Genomic DNA, 12,431 nt, shown 5'->3' with positions numbered 1-12,431 from the left:
AATGGTAGGGGTAACATTAAGAGATAGAAAGCGTGCAGAGTGGGTCAGAGAAATAGCTCAAGTTACCGACATTCTAGCGGAAATTAAGAAGAAGAAATGGACATGGGCAGGACATGTAGTGCGAAGAGAGGATAACCGATGGTCGCTGAGGGTAACAAACTGGATTCCAAGGGAAGGAAAGCGTAGCAGGAGGCGGCAGAAAGTTAGGTGGGCGGATGAGGTAAAGAAGTTCGCAGGGGTCAAGTGGAAGCAGCTAGCACAGAACCGGGTTAAGTGGAGAAATATGGGAGAGGCCTTCGCCCTGCAGTGGGTATAATCAGGCTGATGATGATGATGATGATGATAGTTCGAGCAGCGCACGAGCAGACGACTTTCGCACCTACCGGAAGTGTGTCCGTGACGTTATGGCTGCAGTGGCCGCAGCGAATGGCAGCTTCTAGCAATCCTTGCCAGTCAACTTACCCGTGACGTCACGGGTTAAGGAAATATCTCCATGCGACACCGCGAAACGACGACTTCTCTGCCCGCGAATTTCAAGAAACGCTGCTTTTAAAAATTATTAATAAATCGCTGACTTTGTTCCTAGGAGTTATGCTTTGGTTTAGTGCTCAAAAGTATTTGTTCTACACACTGAACACGTTTATCAGTGGCTGCTTCATGGTGGCCGAACTTTGCTGTGCCGCCTGTGGGTTGGTGTAGCATTCACAAACTCGTGCTCCTTTATGATAGGCATGGCAAACAGCCCTGCATGTACAAACTGTGGATGCGACGAGTTTATAGGCCACATTCTTTGTGAGTGCCCGATATACAGTGAGGAAAGGCAGTGTCTGTGCCGTACGCTGGATCATCTAGATGGACGCCCATTGAGTGAAATTAAGGTTTTAGGTCCCTTGCCACAGCGATCGTCTGCGGTGAAGGCCTCCCAGGCACTGCTCCGCTTTATGAGAAGCACAGGCCTAATCGAAAGACTATGAGTGTGCTATGACATGACTGTGATGTGATGTGGCGTGTCTGTTATGTGACTGTACTAACTTCAACTATCCTTCTCTCACAACTTTTATATCCACTCATCCCCATTCCCCAGTGCAGGGTAGCAAACCCGTTGCTTTTACTGGTTAACCTCCCTGCCTTTCCTCCTCATCTTCCTCCTCCTCCTCTTGGTGGCCGTTTCAGTGGACCTTTAATGGAGGTAATTCAAGGTCCAATCTTACAACTAACTATGCATACATTGATAGTCGTTTATATTATGATACATTTATATCGCCACCCAGTGTTTCATTACTTTTTACTATTCAGACGCACGATCGCGTTGCTTTTGAGTCACTGGTCATGTTCGCACACCTACTAAATGATTTATAAGACATTGTTCCAAATTGTGCTTAGCCTTGTCGGCAATGGTAGAGACGCTCGTTGTCTGGAAACTGAGTACCACATATCGAGCGAGGGTACAACGAGAGAAGAATGGTGGCTACACGACCTGAAAGAGCAAGGGTGTAGCGATCGCTAGGCAGGGGCGGCCGCGGCCACATTGATTTGAGGAGAAGCTGAAGAGGTGACGACGGCAGCGTCCGGCCGAGGCGAAGGTCGCGAGCGTTCCTCAGCTCTCCTGCCGGCGATGCTTCCTTCGGCACGTGCCGAACGTATGCCACGCGAGTCACTACAAGGGTAAAGAGGGGCGGAGCCTCAGGTCGCAAGTTGATCCAACGTTTCGACAAGTCTACTTGTCGAAACGTTGTCTCAACTTGCGAACTGAGGCACCCCCACATATCGAGCTAGTTAATCACGATGAAAAACAGCCTGATAGCGGAAGACAAGCCACATCGCCTTCCTTTGTCATTGTGGAGTCGACGCTGTATTTAAGGGTGGAAACCGGCCAACCGTGTTTGCTTGTTAAATATTCGGAGCGTTTGCATCAGGAGTGTTTTTGCAGTGAAGTCCATTGTATTTCTCGGTGGATTTCTCATTTAGACCATTAACAAGCTGGAAATGCTTCAAATATTCCCCAATAGAACGCAAGACCTGATCACCGGCTCTTTCATGCACGCAGGCCTCGAGCGTCTGCAGCAGCCGAACGTCTCTGGAGTCCCTCGACAGTAAAGAGTACAGAGAAGGCTGCGCAAAGGCTCGAAGAACATCGATGCAGGATGCTGAGGTGAGCGGGCTGTTCTGGTGATTTAGGTGTGTTCAGGAGACCAGTGACCTACATTCGAATGTTGTGCTGACCAGCGCAAAGCGAGCACCACGTATTTATTTCGTGGTTAACGAAGCCAGCCACTCACTCTCTTTCACGATATGCACAGTACCACTCACGAAAACCGCTGATGTGTAGACGATAAACTCCCACGCACAGAGGCTAGCTAAGGACCACAACAATTTCATCGCGCACTATTGTCATCATCAGCCTGACTACAGCAAAGGCCTCCCCAATATCCGACTGATCAACTCAGCTCTGTGCTCGCAATTCTGCTTTGCGTGCCATTGACCATGGTTAGCAGTTCGTTACTGACAGAGATAATTAGCAAGGCACTGCCAGCATATCGCAGGGCTCTAAGCTGACCTCTTTGTAACCCCTACTGTTCCTAGTCCAGGTTTCTGAATTCCGCCGAACACTCTTGTTTATTTCTGTTTTATTACCATAGAAGCTGCAGTACGGGGCATTGGTTTTGGCAATCAAACCTAACAGAGTCCACCCTCTTATATTCTGGTCATTGACATTGAAGCTAAGGCAGCCTTGCAACAAGAGGATGGTTGCAGTCAACATGCGCACCATGATGTTGCGACGCTCGTATGCCTCTTATTATTCTGGAAATACGGGTTGGTTTCAGGGCCAATTTCCCCCTCTCCGCTAATATTGAACGGATATACCAGAACGTGGAGACTAAATTGAACCCCGCCAGTTTGAGCGCACTAAAAAACACGCTTTAACGAGTTGTTCAATTTAATATGCACGCCCAACCATTTGGCATATAATACCTAAACCTAGCAGCTTACCGGTATCGCTCAAGAGGAAAGTATATAACAGTTGCGTCTTGCCTATACTCACCTGAGGGACTGAAACGTGGAGGCTAACCAAGAGAGTTCTACTTAAGTTGAGGACAACCCAGATGGCTATGGTACTAAAAATGGTAGGGGTAGCAATAAGAGATGGGAAGCGTGCAGAGTGGGTCAGAGAAATAACTCAAGTTACCGACATTATAGTGGAAATTAAGAAGAAGAAATGGACATGGGCAGGACATGTAGTGCGAAGAGAGGATAACCGATGGTCGCTTAGGGTAACAAACTGGGAAGGAAAGCGTAGCAGGGGGCGGCAGAAAGCTAGGTGGGCGGATGAGGTTAAGAAGTTCGCAGGGGTAAAGTGGGTGCAGCTAGCCCAGGACCGGGTTAGTTGGAGTAATATGGGAGAGGCTTTCAACTTGCAGTGGGTATAATAATGTTGCTGCTGATGACGATCAAAACCCTTGCAATACGTATATAGGCAAGTTATCTTGCAATCTTTTGATGCAGATATTCGTTGCAGCTCACACCTCACAAACAGGCGACATGCCTCAAGTGCGAGTAAACATGTCGCATTTGTGCTGATTCCCTCGTGTCCCTGTTTTTGTTTCAGCAGAACATTCGAGCTGAGCTGTAGCTAATAGGAAGTATAATAATGCGAATAATTGTTTAGCTAGTTGGTCCCACATGATAAAAAAAAAGCAGTGGAACACAGGACACAGAACACACGCCGAGGGAGATATATATATATATATATATATATATATATATATATATATATATATATATATATATATATATATATATATATATATATATATAGACAAGAACGATGCCACACTGGAATGGAGGTATTTAGATCCGCGCATCTCTTCACTTCATCTTCTTTCTTCTTCTACCATGTTAAATGGCGCATACCCACGAAGGAGGATTGGCCAGGGTTAAGTGTGGACTGTCAATTGTACTACAGATACTGAATCAGTGTTATAAATTAATTATCACCGAAACAAAAACCTAAGATTTAGGCTCACAGAATTGAATGAAAGGAAAAAAAAGTACTGAGCAAAAATTTTGAACTTGATACCTGCAGCTAATTGTCCTGCCGGTACGCGTAGGAGTTCCATTTATTTCCTCAATAGGGATACAGAAAGCGTACAATGCATCAGACTTGTTAATTGACCAGGCGTTTAAAATCTCCTGCGTCAAAGGCCAGGTAGTCATTTTTGCATATCTTCTTTGGTATTTACCGCAGGGTAGACTTCTCCGTCAGTGCTGCGGCGTGCTCTATAACACATCTCTTCCGGATGTGACATTGCGGCGACGTTTAAAAAAAAAAACTTCCAAAAATCACCAACGCACTCATCTGGTGCTAATTAAACAAAACGTACACACTAGGGAACCATTTGTATCAGCAGCGCACCCAATCAGGAAAAAAAGGGGAAGGCGATAGGACTCGTGTGCGCTGCTGGTACAAATGGATCCCAGCCCGGCAGTTCGTGGTATACACTAGAGAATCGGCGCAAATGCGGCGTGTTTACTCGCACTTGCGGCACTGTTGTGAAGCCCGGGCTGCAACGAAAGTTTTTGAAACATCACATGAAGGTGAGATATATTGCGTATGTACAGCCACAGTTTCGACAGTGCATGGTAGATTATTCGGCATGCAAATCAAATTGAAATGTCATGGTCGCAGCATTTTTGCTTACAAAGGTACCATATACTTATTCGAGCCATCCGCTCCGTTTAGTCCGCTTTGCCGCTGCTGTTGCCATCTGTCGCCTGCCACGAATATGAACTGCGCATGGCCCTAGAGTCTATTTCGGAGTCTGGCGCCCTGACTTAACCCACCCATTTCATCCATAGGCCTCAGGTTCTTAACGAAAATTTATGAATGAATGAATCGGCTCCGGCTGTGCCGATAAAGGAGGCCAAGAACTGCGCATGCGCAGCTTGGGTCTTCAACCAGGGCAGGACCTTGTGCAAAAGGTGCATTCAATTTTGGCGGCTTTAAGTGCAGCCAGCCGCGAAAACTTGAAGGAGTTGCGGGCATCAGTAAACTGAGCACGCTTTCGCATTCTGATTAACGTGAGGCCTCCTACAATGCAGTTAGGAGCAGCATTTGTTAGGCGAATGGGCACTAGCGTCTACTACCGGTTCGCATATACCACGACTACCAGTTTCAAAAATTCAACGCGTGTAAAATTTTAGAAGGAAATAGCGTGCTCCATTCACTTTTGTCCGCACCGGCATATGCGTGGTCACCTCGCTTGGCAGCGCACAGCTGTCGTTTTGCTGCGTTGCTTGCGGGATGCGCTACAGCACGCTCAAAATTCCGGCGTTCAAGTAGCCTCCGCGCAGGGGCCTAGCTAGCAGCGGGGGGGGGGGGGGGGGGGGGGGAGGGGGGGGACGGTGTCAGAACACTCTCGAAAATGACTTAGCTCTAAATACCCCCCCCCCCCCCCCCTCACACACACCTTGCGACTTTTTTTCGACCGGCGACTCATCCCCACCCTTGAAGTCGATTTGTGGCAACACCACTGACTCCGTTTTCTGGTGCCTCCACTGCCCTGGGGCGCACCAAAATTCAGAAGGTTCTAAGATGAGCGATCGCAATGTACACAGGAGGCGCCGGGGCGTGGTTGCGCTGGTCGCTGGAGCATTCTCTTTCGTGCATCATGTCTAAACGAAACTTTAATGAGTGGAACATTTGCAGTTTCTGGATATTTACTTAAAAGCGCAACCTGACTGCTGCAGCGCTGCCAAGCTGACTGCGAGCCGTACTGTTGCTTCATTGCGGAAACTTAGGGTACTAGGGTACCTCGCTACGCCTAGGGTTAAAACTGAAACTGTTGTCTTGAGGTTTCCTTTTATATATATATATATATATATATATATATATATATATATATATATATATATATATATATATATATATGCGATGTGTGCAGTGACGTCACACATGCATATATATGTGTGACGTCACTGCACACCAAATTGCGTGTACCGTTCCGGGCATATATGATTCAGCTGCGATGTTCCGTCGCTATTTGAGGCGAAATATGACACAGCTATGAAACTGCATGCATGCGCCAGGTGAAGCGTTAAGCGTGCAGAATAGGTTCGAAAAATACCTAGAGTTAATGATAGTCCAGTGTAAATACGAAAAAAATGGGCATGTGAAGAGAATGCAGTATCGAGAAAGTGACAAATTTCGAAAGCCGCAAGGTTTTAGGCAAGGAGACACGATATCCGTGGCTTGCTTAGAGGCAGTATACAGATTTGAAATGGCAGTAGTTAGGGACAAAACTTGATGGAGTAATCTGCGGTTTGCTAATGAGATTGCCTTGAAAAGTAACTCGTTAGATGAACTACAAAGAGTGATTGTTGACCTAGATAGAAAAAGCAGAAAGGTAGGCTTTAAAATCAATATGCAGGAAGGCTAAGGTAATGTTCAACAGCCTGGTGAAGGAGCCGCAAATTAAAATATGTAGCGAAGCGCTGGATTAGGTAAGGGAATATGCCGGCTTAGGACAGGATCTGTGTCAACGCAGATCTGCACCACGAAAGGAAAACTGGCAGAATAAGATTTGGATGAAGCGTATTTGGAAGGTACTCAAACGTTATGACTAGCAGTGTATCGGTATCAATCAAGAGGAAAATGCATAACGGTTGCATCCTACCAGTGTAGCTGAAGCATAGAGGTTAACGAAAAGAGTTCTATTTAAGTTGAGGACAACGCAGAGGGCTATGGAACGAAACCTGGTAGGTGTAACGCTTAGAGATAGGAAGCGTGCAGAGTTGGTCAGGGAAACAACTGAAGTTACTGACATTCTAGTTGAAATTAAGAACAAGAAATGGGCATGCGTAGGGCATGTGGCGCGAAGAGAGGACAACCGATGGTAACTTAGAGTAACAAATTGGATAGCAAGGGAAGGAAAGAGTAGCAAAGGGCGGCATAGAGTCGGGTTAGCGAATGTGGTTTAAAAATTTTGCAAGGGTCAAGCGGATCAGGAACTGGTTGATTGGAGGAGAAAAGGAGATGCCATCGCCCTGCAGTGGGTATAGTCAGGCTGCTGGTGATCTCAGCTAAGTAAAATTATCTTTCTAGCATTCAGAGAGATTTTCCTGTAGTTAATGTGCTAAGCACAGTGAATATTTGTAATGCTTCTCTACTGCCTTTCGCAAGGGATGTGGTAGGTAGATCAAAAAAATAACCCACGAGACTTATATTTCTTGCGTCGAAATATTGCCGTGTACATTTGAAAACATTGTTGTTTTCAACAGCCAACATAATGCTGCCTTATCACTGTGATTGCAGTGCTCGGGCCGATGTTACGCTCTTTGATCACGCTAGGGTGTCGCGAAACGTGCTCATCTTTTTTCTGAGAAGCGCCAAGATTAGTATCGAATAATTGCCGGCTAGCACAACTGATTCCAGATTTCTGCATATTTTGCGGATTTTTCCGGTCTGCCTTAGCGGGCTTGTCTACATGTTTCTGCGACGACTTTAAATTTAGCGCTGCGACGACCGACGAGCCCGCTTCCTGCTATCGCCGAATTGCGTAGCTTCTTTTGCGACTGCGAGTCAGCCCAATAAAGAGTTCAGTCAGTTCCAACGCCAGGTTTTCATTTGATGGTGATATATATATATATATATATATATATATATATATATATATATATATATATATATATATATATATATATATATATATATTGTAGGGGTGTGTTTATTCGGTAAACCCAGATGGATCCAGCCGCTCAGGAGGAACTCGCTGCGGAGCGTCAGGCGTCGCGAATCAGCAAGGCAGCGACCAACTTCTTCGTCCTCGAGTGTCTCAGCACGCGATGCATGGCAGTGGCTATGAAGACCACTGATTACCACACTACATCCCCCCCCCCCCCCCCGGGTAGAGAAGGAGCCATCCTGGCGGCTTATGGAGCCAAGAAAAAAGACGGATAGTAGTAGGGCTTGATTCGGTTCACATGAGCTGTTTCGCGTCCACGGCGACGCAAGTCCTCAAAAGGCGTAACAGGCTCAACTACGTAGTTGACAGGAGCTGTTTTTTGATGGACTCGGTTATGGACCGTGATACCGAGCAAGAAGCTTCTTTGAAAGGCCGGTGGTTGTGGTAGGAACCCAGAGCCAGACCAGGGAGTTAGGTGCATATGAAGGCGCCTCGCCAGTGTCACGATGGTGTTTTTGTTGCCACTGGTTTTCCTTTGTAAGTGAACGAGCGAGCTGACGGCATTCTTCTGCGTACAGGGCGGCATCCGAGATGTGGCGTCGATTCAGAAACATCAGGGCGGTAGGGAAAAAGCCCGTCCATTGTGCAGGTTGGCTCGCGCCCGTATAGAAGGAAGAAGGGAGAGAATCCAGTGGTTGTCTGTATCGCAGTGTTGTACGTGTAGGTTACGAAGGGAAGAACCTGGTCCCAGTTGGAATGAGCGTCGTTGACGTACATGGCCAGCATGTCAGTCAGAGTACGGTTGAAGCGTCAGGCCATTCGTCTGAGGGTGGTAACGGTGCGATGAATGATGCGGCATTCTTTCAGTAGGGCCTCAAGAGCGTCGGACAAGGAAACGCGTCTGCGGTCACTGAGCAGTTCCTTCGGGGTCCCGTGGCGAAGAATCAAGTTGTTGAGAAGGAACAAAGCAATGTCTCTTGCAGTAGCACAAGGTAACGGTGATGTTTCAGTGTAACGAGTAAGATGGTCTACTGCCACGATAATCCACCAGTTTCCAGCGGGAGTAGTAGGAAGAGGGCCATAGAGATCTATGCCAACGCGGTCAAACGGACGAGCAGGACAGGGTAACGGCTGCAACGAAACAGGGGACTTCTGAGGAGTTTTTCGGCGCTGACAAGATTCGCAAGAGCGCATGAAATGTCGTACAAAGCGGTACATTCCACGCCAGTAAAATCGCAGACGTAGGCGCGTGTAGGTTTTCAATACGCCACCGGGAGCACATTGTGGGTCACCATAGTACGCAGCACAAATGTCGGCACGGAAATGACGCGGGATGACTAGAAGCCACTTCCGTCCATGAAGCAAATAATTGCGGCGATAGAGAAGGCCGTCACGAATGGAGAAGTGGTGTACGTGCTTGCCGGATGAGTGCTTTGGATGAATGACCGGGAGTAGGACGTGAGAGAAAATCAAAAAGGGCATTGATCCAGGGGTCATTCCGCTGCTCGGTAGCCATGTCGATAGTGGCAACAGTCGACAACTTGTAAGCACAGACGTGGTGAGACGAGGTATCACTTGGCAACGGCGAGCTGGAAAGAGCATCCGCGTCCGTATGCTTCAGACCTGATCGATAAATGGCATGGATGTCATACTCCTGGAGGCGGAGAGCCCAGCGAGCAAGGCGACCGGATGGGTGTTTCGGAGAGGCCAGCCAGCATAAAGCGTGGTGATCGGTCACAACATAAAACGGTCGGCCATACACATAGGGACGAAATTTTTCGATGGCCCAAATAATGACCAAACATTCCCTTTACTGAATAATTGGACTCTGCTTTCGTCAATGTTAGGCTGGCGTATGCCACAACATACTCGTTGTAACCAGGCTTACGTTGTGTAAGGACGGCACCAAGCCCGAGACCACTGGCATCAGTGTGGATCTCCGTAGGTGCAGTCGGATCAAAGTGGCGTAGAATGGGAGGCGAAACCAAAAGGTGGCGTAAAGTGTCGAAGGCTTTATCGCAGGCTGGAGTCCAGGCGGAAAGGTCGGAGCTGCCGGCAAAGAGCCGGGTCAGAGGAGCGATGATAGAGGCGAAGTTCAAGATGAAGCGTCGAAAGTAGGAGCAGAGGCCGATAAAGCTCCGAAGCTGCTTCAGAGAGGTTGGCTTCGGGAACTCTACAACTGCGCGAAGTTTGGTGGGGTCGGGAAGAATGTCGTCTTTAGAGACTATGTGGCCTAAAATTGTGAGTTTTCGAGCGGCAAAGTGGCACTTCTTCAAGTTCAACTGAAGCCCAGCGTCGGCGAGACACGTGAGGACATGCTTTAGGCGGAGAAGGAGAAGGTGGTCGGCAGCACTGGGTTGGGCGGGAGCACGGAACTGGGCGGAAGGACGTCACGCCGTATGGTAGGGGCCAAAGATGGAGCCATGTCAGGAACAAGGCGGCCAGTATCTTGTAACTGAGGGGCCAGTGATAGCTGGCGGGCGACCTCTTCTCGAACGAAGGCTTTGATTTGTTGAATCAAAGGGCTGTCCTCTGATGGAGTAGAACTGCCCAGAGCTAGTGCAGAGATGGTGGCGTCTCTAACACCGGACCGCCGGGTAGAAGCGCGCTTCTTACGAAGCACGTCGTAGCACTGACAAAGTTTGATTACGTCACTGACTGTGGCAGGATTTTTCACCCATAGCATCTGGCACGCGTCGTCAGATATGCCTTTCATGATGTTTTCTATCTTATCCGCTTCGGACATTAAGGGGTCGACACGATTGCACAATTCAACGATGTCTTCTATGTAACTGGTGAACGACACTTCGGCCTGCTGAGTGCGCTCGCGCAAGAGTTGTTCTGCTCGGAGCTTGCGAACTGCAGGGCGGCCGAACACTTCCGAAAAATTCTTCTTAAATGCAGACCAAGATGGCAGGTCTGCCTCATGGTTGCGAAACCAGAAGTTCGCCACGTCAGTCAGATAAAAGATTACGTTACCTAATTTGGTAGTGTCGTCCCATCGGTTGTAAGTACTGACACGCTCGTACGTCGACGTCTTGATCGGCCGTGCCACTGAAGAGGCATGGGTCACGCTGCCGTAGAGCTCCAGAACAGAGGACCGTGGTTGGGAGGGGCGGCGATGTTGAGGCAGTATCGTCCGGCTTGGTGGAAGCAGATGGCAATGACGCGGCTTCTTAGTTCCAGGGTGGACGGGAACCACCCAGCACCTCCACCAATTGTAGGGGTGTGTTTATTCGGTAAACCCAGATGAATCCAGCCGCTCAGGAGGAACTAACTGCGGAGCGTCAGGCGTCGCGAATCAGCAAGGCAGCGACCAACTTCTTCGTCCTCGAGTGTGTCAGCACGAGATGCATGGCAGTGGCTATGAAGACGAAGATTACCACACTACAATATATATATATATATATAGGTTGCGAGAACATAACGTACTAGACTAAAAGAGTATATAGCGAAGTATACGCTTCATTAAAGGAAACATTTTTTATTTTTCATTTCACTCGACATTTCGATCAGAGACCGATCTTTCTCAAGAGTGAATCTTGGATCGTGTTGCCGCTTTTAAGCGTTTGGACACAGACAATACCTGGGTAGGAAAACAAAACGTGAGAGACAGACAGTAGGGAAGGATGATGTCAGTTCGTTTGTCGAGTGAGCCTAATGCATTACGTTCTTTCCTTGTGGGGTTAGGTGGGCCAGATCTGCGTGTCCCAAAGGCCTTAAGAATATCCCCTTGTACTGCTTTTATATACAGGCCCAGATATTTTTCCCTACCAGGTTTGGGCGTCCACGGTTCCTGAGGTCGGGGGAAGTACATATTACTCGAGTTTGGTCTATAGAAAAAAATATTCACGTAGTCTATGATTTCGAGAAAAGTTATCCAGATCTTTCAATAATTGAAATTTATTATACTTTCTATTACTTGGACAGAATTTTAGGCCGCGGGACAAAAGGGACTTTTCATCGGAGGTGAGTTCAGAGTTTGAGAGGTTAATTATAATTTCTGGAAGGTGTGGTTCCTCGGGTGTTTGGTCTAATGTGGTTAGGTGTTCGGTTACGTTCTTGAGGTTTACGTTGGATGGGTGTATGTGGCTCACTGGTTGTAATTCTTTTGTAGGGACTATGTGTGCATCAACAATTATGTTATCCCGGGAGAACTTTTTGAAGTTTCTTTGTCCAAATTTGCTCAGTTTTGCAAGACTGGAAGACCTCAAGCTCAGTTGCCTGTGATATTGAAAGGAACATGTTGTGACGCGCCCGCCCCTCCTCGAAGTTTATTGATGCCGACGTTTGTTCGAAGTGCTCAGTTGTTATTTTTAAAAGTTTAAAAGATGCCCCGAGTATTTCTTTGGTCCATGCTAGTCGATGGGATTCCGAAAGGTTATTCATCGATGGGGTTAGGGATAGAGTAAGTCCTCTCGGTACAATTTCCCATTTCCGATATATTCGAAGCGATTTTACGTGGAGCTCGTGCCTGATTCGTTTGTCTATTATTTTTCTTAACTTTAAAAAATTCCGACAGTGTATGTCATCGCCAGAAGAACTGTGGGGCGCGTGAGCCTGGTCGGCCTGTCAGTATTGCTTCAGCTGTTGGGCTGAGCCACAGCGTCGTCTGAGGTCATACCTTTGTTTTGGCGTGGTGGCTTCATCCCCGAAGCACTGCACGGTGATTGATGTTTGCTGGGATCCAAGTGCCGGCTCCATTGGTGCCGACATTGGAGCCATCCGTGGTCCCAGGGTTGTCGGCGT

The 12,431-nt window shown here is 47.8% G+C and overlaps 1 protein-coding gene across 6 annotated transcripts in view; it reads left to right on the top strand.

Annotated features, from left to right (window-relative positions):
• Positions 1-12,431, top strand: part of LOC146187733 (beta-hexosaminidase subunit alpha-like) — a 709,199-nt gene that overhangs the window by 638,831 nt on the left and 57,937 nt on the right. For all 6 annotated transcript variants that reach the window (XR_014707407.1, XR_014707408.1, XR_014707409.1 and 3 more), the window contains one exon: positions 2,048-2,152. Coding sequence is in view for 3 of the 6 variants with exons in the window: in XM_084603514.1 (XP_084459640.1) it covers positions 2,048-2,152 (105 nt within the window). In the remaining 3 variants the exon portion in view is untranslated. The remainder of the gene's footprint in view (positions 1-2,047; positions 2,153-12,431) is intronic.

This window comes from Amblyomma maculatum, chromosome 5 (assembly GCF_055883805.1).
Source record: "Amblyomma maculatum isolate TAMU_Amacu chromosome 5, ASM5588380v1, whole genome shotgun sequence".
In the NCBI taxonomy this organism is placed as follows: domain Eukaryota; kingdom Metazoa; phylum Arthropoda; class Arachnida; order Ixodida; family Ixodidae; genus Amblyomma; species Amblyomma maculatum.
This window is presented reverse-complemented; position numbering and strand designations above follow the sequence as displayed.